Genomic DNA, 27,113 nt, shown 5'->3' with positions numbered 1-27,113 from the left:
CAGTAGGATGTTATGGCGCCAAAGTAGCGATAGAGGAAACCACATTTATCACTATAATCAAGACTTATGACCGCCAATCGCAGTCGATAAAAGGGTTCGCGCCCCTCAGACTTGTGGCCCTCTAATTTTAACGCATGAATTTTCTATTCTTGGGCGCTGTCATCGATAGATTCAAGATGGCTATGGTGCATTTTAGAAGAGAAAATTCGAAACGTTCAAACAATAATTTTTAATAAAACATAATTATAATCGCATCGCAACGAATACGGTCTAAGGTTTTGTGTACATACGAAGCAGCACTTTTTCTTCGCCAACGCTGAAAACGCCACGCAAACAATACGAAAAACAAGATGACATTTTTCGAAGCAAGCTGATCGCACGAAAAATCTCCGATGTCAGCAGAGAGGATGATTTCCTTAGTTTTTTGGCGATTTCGCCAGTAATCGAGGTGAATTAATTAGTTATAAGTTTCTCTATTGAAAAATTATTGTGTTTTACTGTATATTTCGTTTTTATCGCGGTATTATGCATCGTAGATTAAGTTAATGAGCTCGCTGTCATTTGAAATAAACGTTCCATAACCACCTTCTTAATAATTGGATAAGTCGTCTATCGATTATAATTTTAACTTTTTCTTTAAGGTATAAATGCGAAATAAAAATTTTTAAATGGTTTCAAAACTTAATAATCGTATTGTTACTCGAAATCAATTATTTTGCAACAAACAACGAAACAATATTGGTAGCATATACATTCGCGCAATTTATTTTCCTCTTTTGTATATTATTACGTAAAATGATTAATATCCACTTTTTTGTTGTTGTAGAAACGATATAATAAACTTAAATAATTTCTATTTTCAGTATTATTTCAATGTTAATTATGACTCCTCCTTTAAATCGAAAGCGAAGCTCGTCTGTTAGTTTTACAAGAGCTAAGGATAACAGCGAAGATGCAACAGATGAAATCCATATATCTTTAGCACCCTATATTCAAACGTATTTGGCACACAGTGGTCAAGGGCTTGGATGTTGTGGAATTAGCCTTCCGGTACCATTCGAACGTGCAGCACCCAGATCTTGGTGGAATCCTAAATTCGATTCAGAAATACTCGAAGAACAATTTAAAAGAAGTGCCTTTCCACAAATTAGATTAAGATTCCGGTATGTATCAGAATAATTGTCAATACACATACGATTCAATTTATTAATATTACATTAATTTGTATTATTGTAGGTATGCCCTAACTTATATATTGTTGGTTTCTTTATCATGGTTGGCATATTTTGTCATAATTGGAACAAAACATGATACTACAACATGGCCAGCCATAGCAGCAGTTTTCACAACTGTCGGAGCAATGGTATCGGTGGTCTTGTATTTAACGCATACAGATTATTACAAAACTTATCTACTACCAATTTCACTAGCGGTTGCATCTATGCTTTGCATCCTGTCCTTACTTTTTCTCGCAATAGTACCACCCTACATAGATGGCTTGACTCTAGTCGGACATTTTGCACTATGTTCTGAGATTTTACTATTGATTTACACTGTGTTGCCAATGCCACTGTATGTTTGCGTGGGGATATCGACAGTCTATTCCTTTTTATTTGAATTTTTGACTGCCTACCTATACGGTACAAAAACAGCAAGAGAAAAGTTTTTTAGTGAACATAGTTTATCAAATAATTCTACAGGAAACGATGCAGTACTAGATTATACCAAAATAGCAGCAGCTACGTACTCTTCTTTAAGAAATTTCAATGACAGTCAGTTTTCAAACGCGATGCACGACAACGAATATATAACAGCAAACGTAAAACCAGTACCATATTCTCAGGATTCAAAACTGTTATCCATGCTCGGACTGAAGTCGTCGAACCATGAAACTATGGTGGACAGATTAACTGGAGTTTTGAACAATGCAAACGTTTTCCAAAATTTGAATTCCAGCATAATATCGACGATAGCTAATGTTAATTCCACTATTAATGCTTCAACGGACGGCCTAATTTTCAAAGGTATAAACAATACAACCCCGGTATTGGGGGAAAGTGTATTGACCTATAGAAATGGTGAAATGTCCAACTATTTCTTAAGTAGTAACATATCCAACCGATCATTTTCGGACGATAATTATTTTTCTACGAGTCTTGGAATAAGAGTCCTAATGCAAATCTGCATTCATCTGATAGGTATACATATTTTAATAATGACTTTTGTAAGAATGCGTGGTACGTTTATGAAAGTTGGCCAGTCCCTGCTGGTCCGACGTCAGCTAGAAATGGAGAAGCAACTTAAAGAAAAAATGATTCACTCGGTAATGCCACCAAAAGTTGCGGACTGGTTAATGGAAGAAAGTGAGCGCGAGAGGGAGCGTGAAGATTCTTTAAAAAAGGGATCGATACCGTCCAATAATACAGATATACGTTCACTATTTCGACCATTCAATATGCATTCAATGGAAAATGTTAGTATTCTATTCGCTGACATCGTTGGATTTACACGAATGAGCTCAAATAAGACTGCGGAAGAGTTAGTGGGCATTTTAAATGATCTCTTCGAAAGATTCGATGATTTATGCGAACATCACGGATGTGAGAAAATTTCCACATTGGGAGACTGTTATTATTGTGTAAGTGGATGTCCGGAACCGAGACCCGATCATGCAAAATGTTGCATTGAAATGGGATTAGGTAATTTATCCTTTTTTTATTATTATAATTATTACACTATAAAAAAGTGATTCACAAATAAAAAGTAATTTATGTATATTCAGCTATGATAGAAGCTATAAAGCAGTTTGATATTGAGAGACGAGAAGGCGTTAATATGAGAGTCGGAGTACACACTGGAACTGTGCTCTGTGGAATTGTAGGCACTAAAAGATTTAAATTTGATGTATGGTCTAACGATGTGACACTGGCAAACAAATTAGAGAGTACAGGGAAACCAGGAAGAGTTCATTTAAGTGAAAATACGTTGAATTTTCTTGATGATCGATATCTTACGGAAGAAGGGGATGTAATAAATGGTATGTAAACTGTTTACATTCGATTACGAATCTGTATAAACGGTGATAAATACTATTTTATTTCAGGTATTAAAACTTATTTCATCAAAGGTAGAAAATCGGATTTCGCCAACCAATTCATAACGAATATCGCATCTCCGAAAAGTATATCGCCTCTGATGCAGTCGCGTCATCGCTTAGCCTCTTGCAATAGTCAATCTAAGTCGAAATATCATTATCTTCATATGGTCACTAATGCAAGTAATTATAGAATGAAAGCAAACTCTCTACCGAGTATTCTAGACTCAGAAAATGGAGATACTGACATTGCGGATGACAAGGAAAATGTGAATAAAAGTCCGATATCTGTTGCTAGTTACGGAAAGAAAAAATCGAGGAACAAACCGTGGAAATATTTACAACGGCAACGAACTACCGAAGAAATGACTCCGCTAGAAATGGAAGAAGCCAAAGCAATTATTACCGAAAGATCGAAAACTGAATCTCAATCATTCGAAGATCGCAATGGATTTAGGCAGGTCAATCACGTCGATAAAAAGTTTTCACTTTAACATTCAACCATATTAATACAATCTAAATTATTTATTCGATTACGTTTGTTTCATTTGTATATAAGTTGTATCTCTTTGCAGAATACGTCCCAAAATGATATCGAAATGGATCCAAACCCTATACCTTCTAGTCCTTTATTGTCTGGTCAAGAGCAACTCAGTCGTGCCTCTTCCATGTGTAGTAGAAAAGATTCTGGGATTAGAAGTAACAGCAGACGTAGCAGTATACAACAGCAGGTATTACTAGAAACATACGACAATTATTACAAGAATACCTTACTGTAAAAATTTCATTTACCTACAATGTCGGCATACTTCTTTTCCTCCTGCAGTTCATTTTCACGTTTTAGTTATTTTTGATGAACGGTATGGCTCAAGGAGACTTATTGGCACACAGAGTGAGTGGCTATTATACTTCTAGTTCGACGTTGAACTCCGTTCAGGAGCCATCGTCTTCGGTACCGCCATATCCGTTTCCTCCAGCAGTCACGGATACTTTTGGTGCATGTTTTCATAAGTTAAGAAAACAATCGGATCTACAATTAATCAGGTGAATAAGTCAAAGTAACTACATTTTGTGCATTTTAAACAGAGTTGGGCGCGCTTTACTTGGATAACGAATAACTTTATTTTTTACGTAGGTGCGTTCAAGATAACGTAAGTTCTCAACGTTCGTATTTCGTGAAACCGCCACTTTCGAGCGTGACTCTTTTCTTCAAGAACAAAGAAATGGAGAAAGAATACAGAGAGAACGCCCATAAGGTTAGCGATTGTATCAGTGGGAATCCGCCTACTCTTGCTACCTCGAGGTTCAATACATATTTTGATATTTTAATATCGGCGTTGGTGTACACTGCCGTCACGGTTTCGCTTTTTTTACTTTGCGAGCCGACGTTATACTACATAATTTTCTCCGTGTGTGCTACTACGATCCAAATTATAGCGGTGTCGCTTTGCGTTCGCCAACTTTTATATCCGGACATGGTCCACTCAACGTTGATACAACAAATATTTAAATTCTTTTCGCGATGGTATCCCTGGCATACCTGCGGCGCGATTCTGGTTGGTTTACCGATTACGTCTATTCTTCTCAATTATTCGTGTAGCAATTTACATAATTTGAAAAACTTCGAATATTACTACGGCTACTTGATCTTGGTCGGTCTGGTACATTTTTGCAATTTCACGCAACTCAATTGCTGGATGAAAAACTTCTTAGTGACGTTTATGGGTGTCCTGTTTTTATGCCTCATAATGAATCACATAACGTATAGTCGAGATAATTCTAGCAATCAACTCGTTTACAGCTCAATGCATTATCCGCGTTCCTCGATTAATCAACGCGTTACCGATTCGATCGCGAATCGCGTCAATGAAACCGTTACAAAAGAAACGTTCGACAATAAACCTGCTTTCGTAATAAGAACTGTTCTCGCGAGGCAACGGGAGGCAGAAATCAGATACAACGAAAGATTGTACAGTTTCGAGATTTTTTTAGACATGATACTTTTACTGTTGCTAGTATGGTTTTTGAATCGCGAGTTTGAAATCAGCTATCGATTAAGCTTTCACGGGAACGCGGTAGCGGCACGGGACAAAAGTCGCGTGCAATCAATGAAGAATCAAGCCGACTGGCTTCTGCATAATATTATACCGAAGTATGTTGCCGATCAATTGAAGACAACCGCCAAGTATTCGCAGAATCACAAGAATGTGGGTATCATCTTCGCTAGCATAGTGAATTTCAATGAACTATATGACGAATCTTACTTGGGCGGTAAAGAGTACCTACGAGTGCTAAACGAACTTATCGGTGATTTCGACGAGCTGTTAGAGAAACCAGAATTTTCGAATGTGGAGAAGATAAAGACTATCGGTAGCACGTTTATGGCAGCAAGCGGTTTGAATCCGCAAGTTAGGCAGCAAAGCGACCACGATCAGGCGCATCTTTTTCAATTGATAGACTTTGCTATGGCAATGCATAAAGTAATATACGACTTCAACGGAGAATTGTTAGGTTTCAAATTGATCTTGAGGATCGGTTTCAATTATGGCGATGTCACCGCCGGTGTGATCGGTGCTACGAAATTATACTACGACATATGGGGTGACGCTGTAAATATAGCATCTAGAATGGATTCTACCGGAGTAGCTGGAAGAATACAAGTGGCTAAGAACGTTTTGGACGTCCTCTCGGAACGATACGAGTTCGAACCACGTGGCCAAGTTTACGTTAAGGGTAAAGATAATATGGACGTGTTTTTATTAATAGGGGAAAAGAATAATATCGACGATACAACGACATGCACTTAAACGACGTTTCGAGTGGCCTAACGAGCTTGTGGTGCCGATTTGCCTACGAAACTATACGATTACACGCAACACTTATCGAGCGTACGATCATTTCTGGATTAAGCTTTTAGCGATATTTCGATCTCGTTATGAAATGTATGAATTCGCGGTATGAAAGTACCCGTCGACGTTGCAAGTGAAAACCAAAAGTACCTTATTCTTCAATTGCTCGCTCATTAAAGATATTTATTCTTAATGAAATGTTCACTGTATTTTTTTACGTAATTTAAGAGCATCGAATGCGAGACCTACCAAAACCTACCTTTACAAAGTACAAAATCTGATCGATTTGAAATTTTCCCTGAATATTATCGCGAACATTCTTCGCGAGGCACTTATTGAGATAAATAGTACACGTCCCTGTTGTTTGTGTGATTTCTGTACGAATGAACGAATATATGACCGGTTTACCGGTTTTCGTCGACAGTTCCTAGTAAACGTGTGACTTATTCGATAACTATTAGTTATCTTGTGTATGAGAAAGCTTTCCGATATTTTCTTTCGTTAATTCTTCCGATTCCTACGAGATTATACGGTCCACTTTTTTTCCTGGTTTCGGTAGCAATAATTGGTCTAAATTATTTTTACGGTAGACTAGATTTGGAAATGTGTTAAGTTATTTTCAGTCTCACACAGACCTTATCAGTTGGTGAATCGTGGATTTTTATGCAAATTTTTCAGGCTAAATTCAGAAGTAGTAACAATCGACAATGAATATTTTCGTGCATTTATCTTAGACACATGCCGCACTTATGGTACAGTCATTTCTCAATTGGTAGCGCTGATGACACGATAAAACTTTTGTATGGCGAGTGTAAGCTTGAATTGAAATATTTATAATTTTACAGAATATCAAATCAGCGTTTGATTCTATTTTATTGACATTTAAGGAATCTCGATAAAGTCCTTGATCGACCAATTATAAGATGCCATTGTCAAGAGAATATTTTTTAAGACTTAACCGATCAGTAAATTATGGTCAAAACTCTCATATAACCCTGCTAAAATTACAGACACTAGGCAATTGAGATTTTGAATTATTTTCCATTTACTTTTCGTCACGGTCAAGATTATACCGTGAAAAACCTGTTTTAAGGTTATTATAATTCTCGAAAACATAGTACTCAATAATTGCATATAAAGTTTACATTCTGTTCTAGGTGAACGTATGGTAGAAAATAATTATTGGAATTTTATTGTAATATTGCCTCAGGGTTTACACCAATGATTACCGTTTCTATAATAAAGCCGCGTTTCATAAATTATCATTCCTCCATTTTTTACCTAAAGTTTATCTTCTGTTTTAATATCGGTAAAAGTATATAAAGAAACAGGAAAATATCTTTGAGCATTTTACTACAATAATATTCCAAAGACTATCGTTTAGAGGTTCGGAACATAAAGCCCCTTTAATGTCCCATTTAGTGTGAGCATACATACATATGTACAAAAAATACAAAACGTGTTTTTGACTCTATTTGTACTTATTTCAAAATGAGTTAACAAGTTTTGTGATTTTCATGAATGTACAATTGTAAATGTAAGCAAACTGAAGAATTGGGTAAAGTATTTCTTGGTGCATTTTTTAAAGGAGAACCTTTAGTACCTAATGCGGTATTCCAACTGGTAATAAAATTCGAAGTTGATCGAAACTTCTACTCTGTTATAATAATCTTAATATGAACGAGACGTGATGTAATATCAAGCGATAATATTTGAAACATTTCGAAATATGTCGATATAACAAAAATTAATATTTTAAATCGCTATGTACCCATTATTATAAATAATTTTAAATAAATCGATCTGTATCGCGATAGTGCTTCGATTCTTTTACAATATGATTTACTGTACGATTTCTAAATTCCGCTTGTGATGATTGTCACATATTGAACAACTGATCGGTAATTCCTACGATATTTTGTAAAGTACTGTCACTATTTGATGCGTAATGGTAATCTTACAATGTACTACTTCGACATTCATGCGACAGTTACAAAGCTACATTGTTCGCAATAATAAAATATATTAAACTAAACAAAAAAATTTAACATCAGAACATGGAAGTATTACATTTTCAAACAATATTTAACATTTAAAGATGTCCACGTTTAAACAAGTGGAATGCTGCATTCTTGTAAATTTTAAATGTCAAGTAAAAGTTGCATTTAGTCGTCGTATCCCGTATACAACAAAAATTATTCTACATCAAGATTTGGCTCTAAAAGAATGTTTTACTTTACATTTTTTAGAATACCAAACAGCTGAACGGTAAAAACGAAAATATTAAAATTATGATGTAAACACTTTTAAAAAGCGATAAGTAACGTACACGTTTTACTTATCCAAAATCAATTACATACGATGAACTTTTATACCAAATTGTAAAATTGTTTTATATAAATCAACAACCTCTGTATTGTATATTATAGCGAAATATTGTTTACAAAAACTGTGCTACACACCGCGTGATCTTTGAAAGTCATACTGTTTTACATTGTTACAAGAGATTTTATGTAAATTCGAAAGAATAGGAATAAATGCATGCAATTTAATATACAATTGCTTGCTAACATATATAGACATTTCTTTCAATCTGTTCTATCAGAATAATTGCATGCTGTTTTTAGCAATGAATGTCCTTCTTATGTTACAGATGCGTATCTATACACATCACGCACACGACACATACATACACTCTCGCACGCACTCTAGATACTCGTTGAACAAAACGTTTTGTGTATATGACGAAATCCTGAACCAAAAATAAGATGGTTTCACAAGTAACATTTAATTTTTTACAAACTATTCACAATTGATGTTGAATGCGCGTATACACATAATATCTGAATGTTTTTTCCTTTCTATATTTACGTTGAGTACCCTTTGTGTCGCTATGCTAACCCAGACTATATACACGCATTCAAACTGGCAGATAATTTAAACGATAAAATGTTGTTCGGAACAAACTTATTATATGAAATCCTCTTATCTTAAGTACAGGATTCCCTTAATTATAGTTCAATCTTTTTTCTGTAGGAAATCGTGTTCACGATGACTTATTATTATTTATCAATTTAGATCACGTATTCGCAATATGATTATCTAAATGTAGTTCCTGCTACGTAGGCCCAGCAAACAAAGCTGCGATTCCACTGTCATTCGCATTCTTAGAGATTTCGTCCACGCGTATAGTTTGCGGTTTTCCAAAAACTTCTATCCGTGGTAAATTATCTATCTTAACTTCCTTGCGAAATAACTGACCAATGCTTCGACCAATGAGCTGTAATAAATTATTATATACCATATATTTAAAGAACAATGTTTTTTGCCCCTTAATCTCGAAATTATTCCAACAAACTATACCTGGTTAGTGATTTTCTTGAAAAGATCTTTCTTTCCTTTTTCAACTTTATTTCCCTTAGTACTGACTACAGCCATCTTTTCATCGAAACGCTGCAGGTCGGTAGGATTAATACCCGGTACTTGTTGCATTACTTCGATAATGTTCGGAAATTTAGGTCGTAAACATTCGTAAACTTGTGTACCCAAAGTTATAAGAGAACCTTGGTTGGCTTCGTGTTGCCCATGAAGCTGTAAACCTTGAAGAATAGCTACCATAATGTGAGCAGCCATAGCTGGTGTTAGACTGCCATCAGCTGCCAATGCTCGTACAACTGGTCCGGTTAACATTGTAGCTTTTAAACTGGCGTTCGAATCATTCCAAGCCAAAGCCCTAGACATAATAAAAATTATTTATTTGACGCTTGTTCTGTTGGTATATGTACACAAATAAGTATTTAATTAAAAGTCAAATTTACCCCAGAACACATAGAACAACACTATGGCACGTAGATGGATGTCTAAGGACGAATGTTCCCAATTCGCTGACGACTTCGGCAACTATGCTACTTCCACGTGACGTCGGAAGATCTATAGCCATACCGTCCACGTCTTGTTCCATGGTATCGGGAGGCGTTGCGTCGCTAGCAGCACCTCCGACAAGAGCTACTTTCAACAGATCTACGAAATCCCTCGTCAAATTCCGATTTAACATATCAGCGATAACTTCCTGCGTATCAGTATTTTCCTCATCCAAACCACCAGATTCATAGAGATGCGCAATATATTGCCACTTAGCACTTAATCTTTGACACACTGTAAAAATATAATTATACTGTGAATAAACAGAAAGAGAAAAATAAACGGAAACGCAAAAATGGAAGGTAAACATATCTTACTATGTGTAGAAACATGAGCCAGTACAGGTACAAGTACGCTTTCATAAAATGCAGGTGGACAAGAGTATATAAATGGTTTCATGAAGACACGTATGATGGGCCGTAATCTATAATCTGGAATCAACTGAAAGGAAAAAATGAAATCTTTGCTAAGGTGTAAACGGCATTTAAAATCTTTTCTATTTTTAGGAAGGAAGTAAATAATTACCTCCATATTAGAGAAAACTGAATTAATAAGTGCTGGCGCCAAACCAGGTAACTGATAAAAGTCTCTTCCAATCATATGACATCCACTGCCCAACATGTGATAGCACTGATCGTGGATAGTACTGAGAAACGATTGCATACGAACTAAAGCTGTATTGGAAGATTGATCGGGTTCGGAAGCATTATCATTTGTTATATTTAAACCTAAAAGGTTCGCCTTTTCCGACTCCAATAGTTCGTGAGCATTTTTGTATCCCTAATAAACAGAAAGAAAAAGCATTATATTTGTTTGTATCAGTCGCCGAAGTTTCAGTCTCCCTCAAAATGTAGATTCGAATGTCGATCGCTAATTAAAAGCATAAACTCTTCGATCATAGTTTCACTTGGAACTACATTTACACCTCCAACCTGGCCCCCGAAACAATTCCATCTTAAATAAAATTATTTATATTATTACCTCTGATAAAGCTGCTAATGCTGCAGGAGTGAAGAGTGCATTCATCGCCCTGAGCAATGCAAAGAGTGTCGGTAGTACTGGAATCACATGTGGTGTAGCAGGATTTCTATATACCGGATTTCCGCTTTCGCTAAGCGCAGCTACGAAACTGCCTCTTGCAGCGCGGTCTGGATCATCCGGAATAGAACACCGCTTCACAACACTCAATATTGTACAAACACAAATCATTAAGTCGCTTCGATTTTGACCTGCTGAATCTTCGGTTATACTTTCAACTGGTGATCCATTCAATCCGATAAACCTCATTAATTCGAGTGGACCTTTAAACGCTTCGTGTCCAAGAGCAATAAATTTTACAGATCCTTCGCTGATTACTTCGGCAACAAATCGGGTTTGTCTTTCGTAATCGCAGAAATGATTCGATATCAATAGAAGTGCTTCGTAAAGCATGATGGTCTCCATCTTAGATAATGAGCTCGGTTCTCTCGCTAAACCGCGAACCATTGTATGGATTTGATCAAAAACTGGGAGAAGTAACAATGGATATTTCAAACTAATCTTTACCATGAGACTGGCTGCATGACGTCTTACGTTCTTTGCTGCTCTAGATCGAGTACCCTTCGTTTCACCGGGTGCTTCAAATACCAGAGCGGCAAAGATTTTTTCCAAAACTCTCGGTAAGATTGCTACTCCTGGCATAGCCATTGAACCAGTTGACATAGACAAGAATACGAAGAGAGCGCTAATGCAAGAAAGTAATGCGGATAATAGCCAAGGATCTAGCGGAGAATAACCAAGGCATAATTCCAATAGTTGTAGGCCAGTTTGTACGCTTGGTCGTTCGCTAATCAATAAAATTCTTGATACAACGGAATCTAAAGCTTGAGCCAGAGCTTCCCATTCAAGATATTGTGGATCGTTCTGATCGCTTTTATATCGAAGATCTGCCATACCTTTCGTTATTTTAGCCGTCAACCATTGTTGTACGTAAGTAAACGTTACCAATGGTGCTACCATTGTTGCTTGTCGGAATCCTTCCAATAAATCAGTTCTGAATCGATGAAGAAATACATTGAATTCTTCTTCGGAATCGTAATCTGCGAGACAATAGGTACTCATTCCATTACTTTGTCTACCATGTGGATATGCTATTTTTATTAACTTTGGTGCTGTGCTTTCTACATATTTTGGTATGTAAGTTAACAATAATGGATCCTGCTTTATTTGTTCATGTTTAAACAGTATTATCCAAATTGCGTTTGCCATATGTATTAATGTTAAGCTTGAAGACATAGTGAAAGTCAACACAGTATCTAGAAATATGTTGAAATGAGTTGGTCGAATACTAGAACCATCATCTTTGCCCCAAATTGCACATAGTTGAGTCGCCATTCCAGTTAATACCTGTATGTACAATTAATATTAGCTACATATCAATAAAATGAATATTAATTAAATAAATAAAAATCACCTGTGTAAGTTTCTTTAAAAACAAGTAATGGTTTTCGTGAAACTCGTTTGATCCGGTACCAGGTGGTACTGCCGTTGCTGCGGCATAAATGTATCTTAAAGCATCTTCGGAAAATAAAATCAACAACTGTTTCCTATCAGCTTTCCCTTTGCGATTTACAATTTGTAACAAACATTCGGCTGCTGAACATTGAAATATTGGATCTCCCAACAGAAGACATAATATCTGCAATAATCTACCATCTTCTGCCATAACATGATGAATCGAAATCCACTCCACAAATCCAGTTAATGTAGATAATACTACCTATCGAATAAGAATGACTCAACATAAATTAAAAAATTTAAATCATAATTTTCATTCCTTAAAACTTTTACATTAAATATACCTGTACAACTTTACTATGCGCTGCTGCTTCAGAAGTACACCCTAAATTATTCTTTTTTTGAAACTCCGAAAAATGTTGTTCCATTAATCTTAGAAAAAAGCTAAAAATCTCAGCCATATTTGTGTTAAGCGCTTGGTATATATCCTTTCTTCTCTGATTGGATTCTAATGTTTGTAACAGTGCAACATCTTCTACAAGCCTTAGAAATACTAGAAGAACCAATTCGGTTTGACTTTCACCTCTAGTACATGTCTGACTAAGTTCTGCGAGTAATGTAGGCCACTGTTGTGGCCATTCTCGTTTTATCATTTCCACCACAACGCGAGAAAGAGCATCTTTAATATGAGCTTCTTCTTGCAGTAATGGTTCTGTACCTTCTTGAAGTAGCTTCATCGCATTTTCTTTGATAAATATTTTTTCTGACTGTGATATTTGTGTCCATCTATACTTAATACAATGCTCCATTAGCTGTAGTCCAAAATGACGAACCACAGAACTTCTGTTTGGTGACTTTTGCGCTAGATATAATCCACATTGTGCACACAGAGGGGAGGATTCTTTAAATCGTTCGCAGGCATTATATACTTCCAAACGTTGCTGTTGTGGTACATTTGGGGACATCATCACCTCAACCACTTGGGCAAGTTCTGCTGATATTTGGGCAACATCGCCCACTCCGAACTCCATTCCTACCTACTCCACTGTAATAAAAATAACATAGAATAATTAAGTGTAATAAAATTACATGTGAAAACCATGCAATTGCTATTATAATATTTTGTCTAAAACATACCTATAAAAAACACAAAGTGGTTTACCAATTTCTACTCCAAATGATAAAAACCCATTAACGCTCTTTTCTATCATTTGAAGCAGCACATTTATAAATAAAGTACATCTAAACAAAGTTTCATTTAACATTTTTGATCGCATAATACTTACGGATTATATACGGAAAACCTCGTGAAACGATAAAAATTTCAAAAAAATAAGATAAATATAATTTTGAAATGTTGCAAAAAAATGCTCTTACGAAAATTCAAAATCAGATTTACGAAAAATATGAAATCTTTGCACGTCTTACAAAAACATTGGTAAATTAATAAAAATCAACGGAGAAATTAGATGACGCAAAGTCGATTAGCTATATTGCAAGAAAAACACGAGGCGAAGCAGCTTGTGAGATGTGCACAGCATGTCCTGGTGAACATGCCTTGACAGAAGGTACCCACCTCGTAACGCGATCGTGGATCAAGACTGATCAAAGATACACGTCCGGCAAAATTACTGCCAATACAGCCTGTCAATTCATATCTGGTCGTTGCTCGAAGAGTCGAAAACTCGCGGCGTGCATAAGCGGCGATCTTATATTTAGTCAAAGAAGTTCGCCTCTGTGAGATACGCGGCACGTTGAACGATTACATATACCTACCACACCGACCACACGTAAAATACGTACTGCCCTCTGGATCAGTGTTTCTCAACCTTCACCTTTCCGTTACCCCCACAATAAAGAAACACTTTTGCCGCGTTCAAATCAGAACTCTCAATTTTAAAAAAATACCTATTTCTTTTTTCACTTTCGATTCCTATTTTTAGCTCGAATAACTGGAACTGTGAAAACAAAACTGAAAGAGTCGCGGTATCATACCCGTATCGGTGAAATAGCTATTAATGCAAATTAAAAACTTTGATAGAGTATAGAGGATACGTGTATATTTTTAAAAACGAGACTTACGTGAAACTGTATTCAATAAAAAAAACTACGTATTTTCAGTCTTTACGTTAGAAGCAGAATATATATAATAATTGATATAAAGTTTCACGAATTTTATTCTTTTTTCTAAAAGATGTAAATTAGCAAACTTGTTTCTCATTTTTCGTAATAGCCTTGGTGAATCCCGCTAATACATTCGCACAATTTTAAGGGTCTGTGAATCCCAGTTTGAGAAACGCTGCTCTAGACGATTTGAATCAACCTAACCTCACCTTACAGCGCGTGCATGTTTTTTATGTTTATACGAATCACAATTGCGATTGTAACGTAACGTTATTCGCGATATAATTGTGCTACGCAGAGATTGTTAAATTACAGAGGAAATCTTTAACTGTCGTTTACCGTTCATGCACGATTTTTTGAAACTCCTTCCGATGAGGCTCACGAGTTAACGTTCGTCGATGAAACTTTGAAGGTTATGCCGGCGATCTTTCACGATCCTCGTTTGCAACCGATAATCGCGATAATACGAATAAGCAATGGACGAGGCCTTAACTACACCGCCTACGTTTCAATTGCATTTTTCCAAACAAATATATTGTGTTGAATTATCTCCGTACGAATGGTCTCAGCAATTAATTTGTATCGCTCTCGCCGAAGAAATCGTAATCGGCACGATTAAATTTCAGGTAAAGTCTTTCGAACTTTTTATCACGTATATATACATATACGCTCGAATTCCAAAGATAAAAGATAACTTCACTTGAAGTTTGGTCAAATTTGAAATAGAAATAATATTTGTTAACACACTGTTTTAAATAGCGAACGTTGAAACAAATTTAAATAAAATAGGCACATTGAAAGACATATTTCATTTCATGTTACGTTTTATATAAATAGAAAGATTAATTTTATATAAATTTTTGTTTTGTTAATGAATTAAATATACTCCTGCTTTGACCACAGTGTATTGTTTTTATTTAAAGGATTAACATTTTTTTTTTATATTTCTAATACAAAGAAAGAAAACATTCATAATTATAATTTAAAATTAATTTCCTATAATATAATATAATAATAATTGTTACCCATATATATTCAGGATGAGGATGAGACTGTAGAAGATATTGCTTACAGTCCTTTTAGAACATTTCGTCATAGTGTCCGACCTCATGCTGTTGCTTGGAGTCCAGAAACCTCCCTGAGTGTTGTACCAAAAGTTCTTATGTTTTGTGTTGCTGGGGCAGATTTTAAAATAAGGTTATATAGCAGTGATATGACCAATGATACTGTACATGAGGTAAGATTGAAAAAAGTTAATTTGCGTATGGATTATTATCTATTTTATATTAATTGTCAATTCATTTTCTTGTTTAATATAAGATGAAAGGGCATAAAGATTACATAAACTCAATTTGTTATGAAACCGAAGGCGAGATATTGGCTTCCGTGTCTGATGATCATACATGTAAGCTTTGGGCTGTAAAAGAGGATGACGAATGCATTTCCACATTTTATTTAACATCTCCTGGAATGAGTATACGTTTTCACCCTGAAAAGTCTGGAAAGCTTCTCATAGGAGAAAAGAATGGACTGATTCACATGTATGATGTACGAAGTCAACAAGCAATAATGTCCTTAGATGCAGATGTTGTTCCCTTAATGTCAATTGATTGGGGACCAAATCCATTAAAAGTGGCTGGTATAGCTGCTGGAAAATTAATCCTTTGGGATATATCTAAACCTAGGTAGTCCAAATGAAACTAAATTAGAAACTGAACTGTAAAGGGGATTGATAAAGATTGCAAGTTTAATGAAAATATTTTTACTTCTAGCCCACCTCTAGAATTAAGACCCCTTCATATGGAAGGTGGATTAATGGTAAAATTTTCTCCAGCTTATGAATATTTTGTAGCAAGCATTGGCAGACCAGATAATTTATTAAAAGTTACAAATATAAGATCTGAACAAGAAGTAATTTGTGGTCAAGTCAAATTAATAGGTGGAATATCATGGCACTATAAATTACCATATATTTGTGCTACAAGTGACAGAGAAATTCGTTTTTGGAAGGTAACTTTGAATTAAAAATAACTAATGCTTTGGAATAAATGGTATTATTATTTCTTTACAAATAAAAATCGTATTTTTCTACTTTATTGTTATTGATAATATGTAAATATATTTATATTTATTTAATGTATAAATACCTTAATTAAAAATCGTATAAACGTAATTAGGAACTAGTATACTTAACCTTTTTTTGCTAAGTGATAAAAAAAAAATAAAGTAATACAATATTCGAGCATTCATCATTAGCATACACAAAATTAAATCAATTCATGACTCTATTCATGAGGTAGCATTTGTCCATGCTTTAGAAACAGTTTCTAGAAACTTAGTTTTAGTAGTTTCATCCGATATCTTGTCAGCTAATTCATTTGCCTTGCTGTAAACCATGGCAGGGTTAGGAACACAAACTAATTCATCGACAAGCTGTTTCTTTTCAGTTTTTAACATGCTTAATTCGTGTACAAGAGATTCTGCATGTTCCTCATTTTTATCTTCTTCTTGCGTTTTACCTAACAATAAAATTAATATTAGTCTTTTTCAAAATTACAAAAATATAAGCTTCTTCAAATTAAGTATGTACTACTTATATTATTTACATAGAATAGAAGCTATTTGACTTTCCAATTTGGCAATGTCGTTCGTAATTGACCACTGCTTTACTCCTCGTTTGTTTAAAGCATCTTCGATCAAATTTTCTATTAAAGTGATGTAAATTTGGGTGTGGATATTCGTGGTTTCTACATCTACATTATCTACGAGCCAATTCAAAAACGCATAACATAAATAACCTCGTAAACCAGTTGATACAGGATAATCGGTTTTTGAATAAATGCTTTCTTCGTCCAATGGACTTGCAGCATCTAAGTTTATAATAATTTCAATCAAGAAATTACTACGATTTTCAACATTTTTTCGATGCAATACTTCGAACTGAGCAACGGCGCCTAATGCTGTAACAATATGTTTTAACTGTTGTTGTTTCTCAGCAGAAACTATTGCCAACGCAATTTCATAGCTAACTGTCAACCATAACTGAAATTGAAATTGTTGGATATAATCATTATCCATTCCAAGCATATTTATTTGAGAATATTAGTCTTACCATATGCCTGTTTTCTAGGGTATTACAAAAATTACTTTGACGTAAATCAGTGTAGTAAGAACTAGTATCTTCAAAAAGTTCTTTTAATTTTTGAAGTAATCCATAATTTAATTTTCCGTCCAACCACATTTGAATCGTGTCAAGCTTTATATCTTTCTCAATTATGTGTTCGAGTTCTTCAAGGGCTAATAAATGAACTTCACGATACTAGAATTAATTATTTCAACTCATATAAAGTATATCAAACTTAAAAAGAAAAATGTTATGTAAACATACCCTGAGATACGGAAACTTCGCTATTATACTTCGAACTAAATCATACTCTGAATTTTTCATAGCTCCAGCTATTGCTTCCTCGGCTAAAGTTTTACTGAGAATGTCGTCGCTACATAAAAGTGCAATTTCGGATGCAGTTATTATAGAAGCTGGATCTTTACGACGTGTGAGATATTTTACTGTATCAGAAAACTCTCCTAATTTGGCATAACTAAAAATAAAATTAAAAAATCAGATATAATCCACTACAATTTGTAACTTGACAACTTACATGTATGCCGCTTCTTCGAATTGACATCTGCATACACTGTATTTTGCCCAATTTTTTAATACATTTATCAGGGTTGGATCATCTGATTCAAGTTTACATCTTGCAAGAACGTAAGCTTCTTTATACAAATTCGCATCTTGAAATACTTCTATAGCTTTGTATGTTTTATGTATGCAAAGTAAATAAGATACTGCTTTATAAGGATTACCTTCGCTTACCAATTGATACGCGTACAGTTCACACATTTCTTTCCATGTTCTAAAATTTGTAATTATTGGATTTGTTTCACAGTGATTCTAATTAAATTTTATTAGCTGTATAAATATAATAGCATACTTCATCGAAAGACTAGCTGAAAGTGAAATAATAAAGTCATTGAGACGTTTTTCTTTGGCAGCTTTCTCTAAATTTTGTTTGAGGTTGTCACACCATATGTCCATCTCTGTTGCTACATTATGTCTGTTTTCCTCGATATGGCCAAATTCTATTTATCGATAAGAAATTTTAAAAGATATATGGCGTCATTAAATATATTATTTTACTTAATAAGCAACTTACTTTCATTGGTCAAAAATGTCATAAAATCTTCTTTTTTCGAAAATAATGGTGTCATATAATAGAAAGTGTCCGGACTTTGTTCATCGCTTACATTTTCATTTTGCGAGTTCTTTACAATGTTTATGAGGGAATTAAGCAAAACTGTTTTATCATTCATTGTTTTGGTACTTTTTGCAAAATATGGCATTCGATTACCTTTCTTCTTTTTTATTTCTACTGCCGACACTGTCTTCGAGTCTGAAATTCAAAATTAACAAAAGTTCATTGTTTATATTATGGTAATAATATTTTAATAATGCATTTGTAAAAATCATTTTTGTACTTTGTGCAGTTTGAGGAACATTTGAAATCGAACACTCTAACATAGTATCAACTAATTCTGCTACGCTATTTCGAGCCGAAACGTCCACGGTCATATTTATTTTGTTTTGCTTCTTTTTATCTTGTTTTGTAGATTTTTTATGAACTTTTTCTTTGGGCAAAGTGGCACTGTTACAAGCGACTTTCCATATTCGTACTGTGAAATCTCCAGAGCCAGTTATAATGTAATCAGGATCAAGTGGACTCCATATACAACATAGTACTGGACCACAATGTCCTGTATAAGTAGCTATCAACTCTTGTGTTTCAACATTCCATACCTAAAAAACCAATAATTCTTGTATTAAGCATTTCCAGTGTCCGTATTTGAATAGTATTCTTATATCTTAAAAATGATCGTACCTGTGCGGTATGGTCATAACTTCCCGATATCAATTGTCCGCTAATATATGGACTCCAAGCTAAACAAACAACATTCTGAATATGTCCGGTTAGGCTAGCTACAACTTCATGCACCTTATAAGAATCACACTTTTTCTCATTATCATTTTCCGTGGCATTTTCTAATTTTGTTAAATGATCCACGAAATTGGATAGATCTATTATAATTATTGTAGTCGATTTAAAGGCAACAGCTACATAATTTTTCAATGGAGAATACATCGAATCTGTTGCCGTGCTCTCAGGATGCCACACCAAGCAGTGTACCATTACTGAAGAAAGTTTAACATATCCGCACAGCTCGAATTTGCGATTAAGAAAATAAATTGATCCATTTTCAAATCCTACTGCTAAGCAAGAAAAATCTGGCTTCCAAGAAAATTCTGTACATTCCATTTTCAATACGGACGTTGGTTCTTGATTTGGCTTTCCCTGATCATAGAATACAAGTTCTCCTTCCGCACAGGAATACAAAACAGGCTGCTTACTCTCTGGATGAGGACCCCAACTAATAGTATATACCGTATTTCTGTGATATTGTCTGTACAAAATGGGCTTGTTGCCATTTGTATCAAAGACACCAATTCGACCTTCGTCAGTTGCATATGCTAGCAAATTTTCCTTTTCAGGATGCCATGATATCTATGTACAATGTAATTGTATCGTATTATACGATTTTAAGTATAAGTATTAAGAATATATTCTTACCGTGCGAATCTTTCCCTTAATCTTTTGCCATAAATAAGTTATATCAAATGAAGTGCTATGCGTTTCTGACAAATTCCATATACGTAACATTCCATCCCCAACTCCAAAAGCAATACGAGAAGTGTCAAATGGACAGGCAGCAATGCAATAAACATACGCACTTTGCGTGAAAATATCATGTTCCGTTTCAACGTTATTTTCTTTAATACTACAGCAAATAACTCTACGATCTTGTGCCAAAGTCCAAATTTTAAGCCTTTAATTGATTAGAAACACGCTAAATTATGACAACTTTATACAGTGCATTTTGTAATTAATTTTTTATTAAAAACCTGTGTTTGACTCTCCAATCTTCTCTCAAATTGTCTTGTATAGTCGGTACGTGTGCAATACAAAATAAACCCCTAGTATGATATGCATGTATTAACTGGCAAGCAGGTTTATTCTTCATTATTGTTGATAAATTCCAAGAAAGTAATTCACCCCAAGAGGAACTTGTAAGTAATAGGTTAGGCTCTACCCAACGAACTGCAGTCCAATTACCTACTGATGTGTTTAATTTGCTTCTATGTTGATGAGAATCAAGAGGTCCTACAGGTAATGGAATTGTCATTTCATATCGTCTGTCTCCACCAGCTCTCCAAATAAAAATTGATCTATATGTTAAAGTTGTTAAAAATTATAATTATACTCAGGAATGGCTAGAATGTATTTCAGAAAGTATTCAAGGAATTTTCAAGATCTTTTTGCATTACCTATCTTTTCCTCCTGATGCTAAAAGTAAATCTATATTCTGACTTTTATTTATAACATTCTCTTTTGAAGGGCACCACGATAAACTAACTATCTCTGTATCATGTCCTCTCAGTTTATAAACTGTTTGCCATTTCCTTTGAAAATTGACAATATAGATTAAACCATTCTTAGAACCCACAGCAACAAGGTGTCGATCATGAGGACAAGAGGCAAGACAAGTAGGTGTCATCTTTCCTAATAATATAGAAGAGATAGTATCAAAGAAAACATTCCAAGAAAACACATAACCATCAGAGCTTGCAAAATATACAACAAAGGGATCTTGATAGGACCAATCTACACCTATCGCTTGTTTGTCCTAAAAGAAAAAGAAAGTTTGAATTGCCATGCTACATAACTAAAGCATATTTATATATATATTATTTATATATTATGTATATACTTACAGTTGCAAGGGAATGACTGAATGCCATAGACAATGTTTCTACATTCCATATTTTAACTGTATTATCATCGCCAATGGAAGCCACTAAGTTGTCAGTTACTTGTTCAAATGGAGGAGTAAAAGCAAGATATGATACTCTGTCTTTGTGAGCATGTTTAATAATGGAATACTGTAATGTTCTTTCACCTTCGTTGTACTTAGCAACAATAATTGCATTTCTACCACCCCATGCAACAGTTCCATTAAAAGAACAAGCAAGAATATTACTTAAGTACCAATTTGGAGAGGGAGGTAATGTAGTTTCATTCATTTTCGTATGCTGAAATATATACAGAAACCACTTTAAAAGTAAAACATGAACAATCATATGTTTGTAGTGTTTTGAGGTTAACCGGCATTTAACCGCTTAAGGACCATTCTTGAATATACTCGGGTGAAAATAAATACGATTTATGGTACGTAGAAACGCAGATTACAGATGGACAACCCTGTGTAAATTTTTGTAAAACTTGATAAAACAAACATACGTACAGCGTAAAACAGCGTGAATTTCTCCCATAAAGTTGTCGGTGTCGGTCAGTGTCGGTTTGGTGTCTGTGGTAGAAGCGACACAAAAGAGAGTATCGGTACTATATAATACTACTTGTGGAACAAACAATCCCCAATTAAACTGTCAAGCTAAATAAACGCTCGACACGCATATTTAAACTGAAATATCCGCTATACAAGTAGTAATTTCGTTACTTTCTTTGTTATGATTAGTTTAATTTCAGTTCACAGAGAAATTCAACAAAAAGTATTCGTAAAAAGTATATCTCGAACTCTTCGTAATATAACCCCAAAGTGTGAAAGTGACTGCGTAGTTAGAAAAGTAGCTATTTGGAATTCTCAAGAATCAGGTTTGACATGCATATTTATTTGTAATCGATGTCTTAATTTGTCTGATCAAACATCGTAAAGAGTTTTACGCTTATCGTCAAATTCGTAACAAAATATGATCTAACTTTTGTCTTATTGCATTCGTTATGAGACAAGTATACAGACTCTACAGTAGAACCTCAATAATTACAGAAAATCGAGGCTGAAAGCATCCTGGAATAATTAAGGTAATGAATCCAAGTAGTTTGCACACCATATCTTGTTCCACGTGTGACGATATGGGAAGTTGAAAGTGCTTCTAATTTTCCCGCAAATATCGAAGTTCTATCTATTTCCATTCTCGGGTCTGTCAGCTGTCTCCCTCCAGCGGAAGTTGAGTCTAACCTCATTTCCTACTTTTTTGGAGGACAAATGTTTATAACATAAGACACTAAATTTTAAGCTCTCTTCACTCGTAGTCGTAAAACAGTCAAATTTGTTTATGGACGATTCGTTTCGAAAAATTCTTAATTTTACTATACCCTAGTCCAATATACGTATTATACTTAAATTACAAGCCTTTATATCTGTTCATGGAAGGAGAGTTCCTCTGGGTCAATGTCGAGCGATAATATTTTTACATATTTCAAACAAATCGAATGAATAAACTTTAGAATGCTGAAAAGATAACGCAGGCCAAACAAAGTCATGAATCATGAATCATGACTAATATGTGTACGAAATGCGATTATAAAATCAGTGCTAACGTAAGCAACAGACAATTAATATAGTTACTTTGTGCTCGGGAGAAGTTCAAATGTCAGTATATTTCAGCGATACTTAACGAAAATTCGGGACAAACAATACTATAAGACATTTTTCGTGACATTTCGTAACGTCGAGTGTCTGAGTTTCGTTGTTTGTGCACAAGTTTCAGAATGAAGAATTTCGTCGTCGTATTTGTACTGTTGTGCATCACATTTCCTTTCGCAAATGCGGAAGGTTTCTTTAAAAACCTATTCGGTAGTTCCAATCGAAACGATCCAAACGACAACCTCGACACGGTGAGTTTCATGGTATTCGTTGATATTTTTATAAATAATTAAGCAAATTGAGCAAATAAATTCTGTTCTTACTGGTTACTTTTTCGTAACGCGCTGTAATTCCGAAACATAAGAACGTGCAACTCAGGATGCAAATAGGCAAATTGATCTGAATTTAGATTTCTAGGAGCTTAGCCTGATAATATCTACGGTAATGCATTAAATTAGAAAAAATTATGCTCGTTAGAAAGAAATTCGGGATGTCAGCATTCGTTGCGGTCCGAAAGGTGGTGTTTCCCCTTAATCGATTGTGAAAGTTTCGATAAATTTACGGTGCTCCACTTTGGTCGTTATCATGTATATAGATATAAGACTGTAGCGCGGAACGTAATTGTATCTTTGTTTACATCGAAGAATTCTATTATATTATCTATCCAAAGGCAGATATTTTCAATCATAATCGATCTACAGGATGTCCCAAAAATGTTGGAGGTCCTTGAAGGGGGTAGTTCGGTAGGTGATTTGAAACAACTTTTTCCTTAGCGAAATTGTTGTCCGAGGCTTCGTTGAGGAGATATTAACGGAAAACACTGACCAATCAGAGCGCGCGTATATCGTTGGAGCGGCCGCGGTAGCGTATGAGCGAAGCCGGCTAGCGCGTAGCCTACGCTCAACCGGCATCCTCGGGCTCTGATTGGTCAGTGTTTTCCGTTAATATCTCCTCAACGAAGCCTCGAACAACAATTTCGCTAAGGAAAAAGTTGTTTCAAATCACCTACCGAACCACCTCTTTCAAGGTGTTACAACATTTTTGGGACATCCTGTATAACGACCTTGAATGTTCTTCGACCATAGGTCACTGTGATCGATGGACATACCACGTAATACGTATATTATATTATACGACATATTAGAACGCTCTATTAGAAGATAAATAGAAAAAGTATATCGTTCCATCTAAAAAAATAAAAAGGAGAAAAAAAATAGAGTTGACCTTCGTATCTCCTTACCACCTTCACTCGATGAAAAACTACTCGTATCAGATTATGTCCACCTTGAGATCAAGCAAGACTTGTCCGAGGCATGTTTACCTCCCATCAAACGCAAACGAGTTATTCAGGTGGCTTGTTTTAAGTATCTCGGCCTGTATAAAAAATATTTCGCTAACGTATAACGTCTAAAGAAAAACGTTCTGGAATTTGGCTGAAACGATTCGTACAATTCTTAATTCTTAAGATACGTTATTCGTTGTAGTTGCAAATGATAAGAAGGGATGGCTACGAAGCAGAGGCGCATATTGTGCAAACGGAAGATGGTTACCTGCTGACTGTGCATCGGATCCCAGGGAAACAGGGATCCCCCGCGATCTTTATGCAACACGGTTTATTAGGTAGCTCGGCGGATTGGGTTTTAGTCGGAAGAAACAAGTCTCTAGGTACATAAACGCAAAGATTGTATCTACTTAAAAAAGATCGATATACGTGAAATTAAAAAGCTACGACGGTGGTACTTTCAAAGGTTCATTTTTCCTTTTATAGTTTTACGTATCGATAACAACTGTCTACTATTGTCTCGTTTCCTATTGTAGCGTACTTATTAGCTGACCAGGGTTACGATATATGGTTTGGAAATGCGCGGGGCAATACTTACTCGAGAGGGCACATTAGTTTGTCCGATAACGACCTAAAATTTTGGGACTTCAGGTACTTGTAACAAATCATTAGAGTAACGAAAATATCTGACAACGATCGAAGCATTCATGTTTGTCATATATGCACTCCACTTTTGTGTGAAAATAAACACTTCCGTTCCGATTATTTCTCGACAAATGACATTGCGTTGTAAATGTTTATTTAGTTGGCACGAATTAGGGGTTTATGATCTACCAGCGATGATCAACTACGTTGCCAAATTAAAAGGGTACTTGAAAGCGTATATTGGATTTTCGATGGGTACAACGGGTTTCTACGTAATGGCGACCGAACGACCGGAAATGTTGATACTGATAAAATCGGTGTACCATCTTGCCCCGGTGGCATATGTGAAACACATAAAAGGTGCCGTAAAATACTTATCACCGATTGCATTCGACATAAAGGTAAAGCAAGCACTCCAACGATCGAAAAACGAATTTTCTTCATTCGATACGAACAACCTGTGTAAACGACCGTTGTTTATTTTTCATTTAAAAATATTAGTCGGCTTTATTGCTGCTTGGGAATGGTGAATTTACGCCGCAAAATTTCTTGATGAAGATGTTAGAAAAATATTTATGCTTTCGCTTCGCGTTGGAAGAAAGAATATGCGCTAATACGATATTCCTCCTGTTGGGCTTCGATCAAAAACAATTCAATTACGTAAGCATAATTTTTACGCTGCTAATCGAGTACGAGAATTTTTTTTCTTTTTTTATTTAAGTTTCCATCAATTGCAGGCGCTACTACCTTCGATCGCGAATCATGTGCCAGCTGGCACATCTCTCAAGACGGTGTTCCATTATGCTCAACTAGTTGAATCGGGATACTTTAGGCAATACGATTATGGTCCTGAGAAAAATATGCAGATTTACAAGAGCACCGAGCCGACCAGTTACGATTTATCAAAAATCACGAAACCGATCGTATTATTTTGGGCTCAAAACGATTGGTTATCCGACCGCGATGTACGTATAACGCAAAATTGAGCAAAGTATAATCGATGGAAGAGATACCGAGGAATGTTCGGAATCATGTATAATCTCGAGCGTTACGTCTTTATAAGTTTCCCATATCTCTTCCAACGACCGCAGAGTTTCTACAACTGATGAAAATTCCTTTTCCAGGACGTGACGAAGTTAGAAAACGAGGTATCGCATAAACCGATAAAGTACACCGTACCATTTCCAGATTTCAATCATATAGACTTCCTATGGGCTGTGAACGTTTCCAAATTGGTTTACGAACCGTTGGTCGATATGATAAATAATAAATGATCGTTTCTAACGCATCGATAGCATAAGTTAATCTTAAAACCAAATTCTACAAAGTATTATTATCGAATAGTAGCCCGTTTATTGTATTATTGTCTCGTGGAATAAAGCTTTTTATGCAAATATTTATTTTTCACAAATATATATATACGTATTAATTATATTATTATTATATGCGAAATACGATAATTATAAGCGAAAGACGTCGTCGTTAGAGGATTGTCAGTTTTACTCCGTGCACCAAAACCGTGAAGGACATAGTAATGTTTACATAGATACAACGTACACGTTTAATTAACATTAGATCGATAGGTAAGAGTTGCATTTCTTATGAAGAAATACGGCCACCTAAAGTTAACATAGCGATGCGAGCTGTAACAACATAGTATCGAGAATAAATGTCAAGCGAAATGAATGCTAATCACGAGAAACGACACGTTGATTTCGAGTAGTTCTGAAATTACAGCACAGAGAACAGTGTTTCTCAAACTCCCGATCGCAACTTGAGGAACCCTGCGCCAGGCTGCTTCACGTTCATCCAAACCAATAATTACTCTGTTTGATGTTGTAGTTGCAATTGATAAGGAAGAACGGTTATCCAGCCGAAGCTCATACCATAGCGACGAAAGATGGTTACTTGCTGACGCTGCATCGGATTCCAGGGAGATCTGGGGCCCCTGCGGTCTACTTGCAGCACGGCATATTCGGCAGCTCTGCGGATTGGGTTGTCCTTGGGAGAGGCAATGCTCTTGGTACAGGGATGCTATGATAAATTCTCAGGAGTAGATATGTTATTATTGTAGAGAACACGAAACGTAGGGTACAGGATTGGTCGCGTAGGTAAAGCGGTCGACTGTGGATCCGAGGATCGT

The 27,113-nt window shown here is 35.4% G+C and overlaps 4 protein-coding genes and 1 pseudogene across 6 annotated transcripts; 3 read left to right on the top strand and 2 right to left on the bottom strand.

The window, feature by feature from the left end:
- Positions 1 to 110: 110 nt before the first annotated feature.
- LOC128879012 (adenylate cyclase type 9) lies at positions 111 to 8,025 on the top strand. 2 transcript variants are annotated; one of them, XM_054127776.1, is made up of 9 exons: positions 112 to 448; positions 864 to 1,163; positions 1,237 to 2,024; positions 2,199 to 2,699; positions 2,783 to 3,037; positions 3,104 to 3,555; positions 3,670 to 3,825; positions 3,939 to 4,138; positions 4,230 to 8,025. In XM_054127776.1, the coding sequence occupies exons 2-9, from the start codon at positions 874 to 876 to the stop codon at positions 5,899 to 5,901; spliced, it is 4,314 nt and encodes a 1,437-aa protein (XP_053983751.1). In that variant the 5' UTR covers positions 112 to 448; positions 864 to 873; the 3' UTR covers positions 5,902 to 8,025. The 2 variants fall into 2 exon arrangements, with proteins under 2 accessions (XP_053983750.1, XP_053983751.1); XM_054127775.1 differs by having other exon boundaries at positions 111 to 448; positions 1,237 to 2,699.
- A 237-nt stretch (positions 8,026 to 8,262) lies between these two features.
- On the bottom strand, positions 8,263 to 14,150 carry LOC128879013 (exportin-5). Its single transcript, XM_054127777.1, has 9 exons — positions 13,937 to 14,150; positions 12,705 to 13,405; positions 12,317 to 12,622; positions 10,846 to 12,249; positions 10,390 to 10,644; positions 10,182 to 10,305; positions 9,762 to 10,098; positions 9,307 to 9,676; positions 8,263 to 9,223 (listed from the first exon to the last, which is right to left on the bottom strand). The coding sequence occupies exons 2-9, from the start codon at positions 13,389 to 13,391 to the stop codon at positions 9,062 to 9,064; spliced, it is 3,645 nt and encodes a 1,214-aa protein (XP_053983752.1). The 5' UTR covers positions 13,392 to 13,405; positions 13,937 to 14,150; the 3' UTR covers positions 8,263 to 9,061.
- Positions 14,151 to 14,677: 527 nt separating this feature from the next.
- LOC128878201 (nucleoporin Nup37) lies at positions 14,678 to 16,575 on the top strand. The gene is made up of 4 exons (XM_054126216.1): positions 14,678 to 15,110; positions 15,524 to 15,721; positions 15,805 to 16,169; positions 16,257 to 16,575. The coding sequence occupies exons 1-4, from the start codon at positions 14,961 to 14,963 to the stop codon at positions 16,507 to 16,509; spliced, it is 966 nt and encodes a 321-aa protein (XP_053982191.1). The 5' UTR covers positions 14,678 to 14,960; the 3' UTR covers positions 16,510 to 16,575.
- Positions 16,523 to 22,268, bottom strand: LOC128878200 (gem-associated protein 5). 2 transcript variants are annotated; one of them, XM_054126214.1, is made up of 14 exons: positions 21,904 to 22,268; positions 21,374 to 21,691; positions 20,927 to 21,285; positions 20,504 to 20,827; positions 20,172 to 20,427; positions 19,425 to 20,105; positions 19,024 to 19,342; positions 18,702 to 18,938; positions 18,480 to 18,627; positions 18,144 to 18,401; positions 17,873 to 18,083; positions 17,597 to 17,803; positions 17,091 to 17,526; positions 16,523 to 17,003 (listed from the first exon to the last, which is right to left on the bottom strand). In XM_054126214.1, the coding sequence occupies exons 2-14, from the start codon at positions 21,680 to 21,682 to the stop codon at positions 16,774 to 16,776; spliced, it is 3,975 nt and encodes a 1,324-aa protein (XP_053982189.1). In that variant the 5' UTR covers positions 21,683 to 21,691; positions 21,904 to 22,268; the 3' UTR covers positions 16,523 to 16,773. The 2 variants fall into 2 exon arrangements, with proteins under 2 accessions (XP_053982189.1, XP_053982190.1); XM_054126215.1 differs by having other exon boundaries at positions 17,283 to 17,526.
- Positions 22,269 to 22,858: 590 nt separating this feature from the next.
- Positions 22,859 to 27,113, top strand: part of LOC128878566 (uncharacterized) — a 6,220-nt pseudogene continuing 1,965 nt past the window's right edge.

This window comes from Hylaeus volcanicus, chromosome 6, assembly GCF_026283585.1.
Source record: "Hylaeus volcanicus isolate JK05 chromosome 6, UHH_iyHylVolc1.0_haploid, whole genome shotgun sequence".
Taxonomy (NCBI): Eukaryota; Metazoa; Arthropoda; class Insecta; order Hymenoptera; family Colletidae; genus Hylaeus; species Hylaeus volcanicus.
The sequence above is the reverse complement of the archived record's forward strand: the minus strand, read 5'-3'. Positions and strand labels throughout refer to the sequence as shown.

Excerpts from the sequence above, each read along its gene's own strand:
- LOC128879012 (XM_054127775.1), top strand. The coding sequence starts at position 874 with ATGTTAATTATGACTCCTCCTTTAAATCGAAAGCGAAGCTCGTCTGTT. Across the intron at positions 1,164-1,236 it reads CAAATTAGATTAAGATTCCG|GTATGCCCTAACTTATATAT; the intron begins GTATGTATCAGA and ends GTATTATTGTAG. Across the intron at positions 3,826-3,938 it reads GTAGCAGTATACAACAGCAG|TTATTTTTGATGAACGGTAT; the intron begins GTATTACTAGAA and ends TTCACGTTTTAG.
- LOC128878200 (XM_054126214.1), bottom strand. The coding sequence starts at position 21,682 with ATGAATGAAACTACATTACCTCCCTCTCCAAATTGGTACTTAAGTAAT. Across the intron at positions 18,939-19,023 it reads TGTTCCTCAAACTGCACAAA|ACTCGAAGACAGTGTCGGCA; the intron begins GTACAAAAATGA and ends TTTGAATTTCAG. Across the intron at positions 18,084-18,143 it reads TTCGAAGAAGCGGCATACAT|TTATGCCAAATTAGGAGAGT; the intron begins GTAAGTTGTCAA and ends TTTTATTTTTAG.
- LOC128878201 (XM_054126216.1), top strand. The coding sequence starts at position 14,961 with ATGGACGAGGCCTTAACTACACCGCCTACGTTTCAATTGCATTTTTCC. Across the intron at positions 15,722-15,804 it reads CCAATGATACTGTACATGAG|ATGAAAGGGCATAAAGATTA; the intron begins GTAAGATTGAAA and ends GTTTAATATAAG. Across the intron at positions 16,170-16,256 it reads TGGGATATATCTAAACCTAG|CCCACCTCTAGAATTAAGAC; the intron begins GTAGTCCAAATG and ends TTTTACTTCTAG.
- LOC128879013 (XM_054127777.1), bottom strand. The coding sequence starts at position 13,391 with ATGGAGTTCGGAGTGGGCGATGTTGCCCAAATATCAGCAGAACTTGCC. Across the intron at positions 12,250-12,316 it reads TTTTAAAGAAACTTACACAG|GTATTAACTGGAATGGCGAC; the intron begins GTGATTTTTATT and ends TTGTACATACAG. Across the intron at positions 10,645-10,845 it reads CATTAGCAGCTTTATCAGAG|GGATACAAAAATGCTCACGA; the intron begins GTAATAATATAA and ends TCTGTTTATTAG.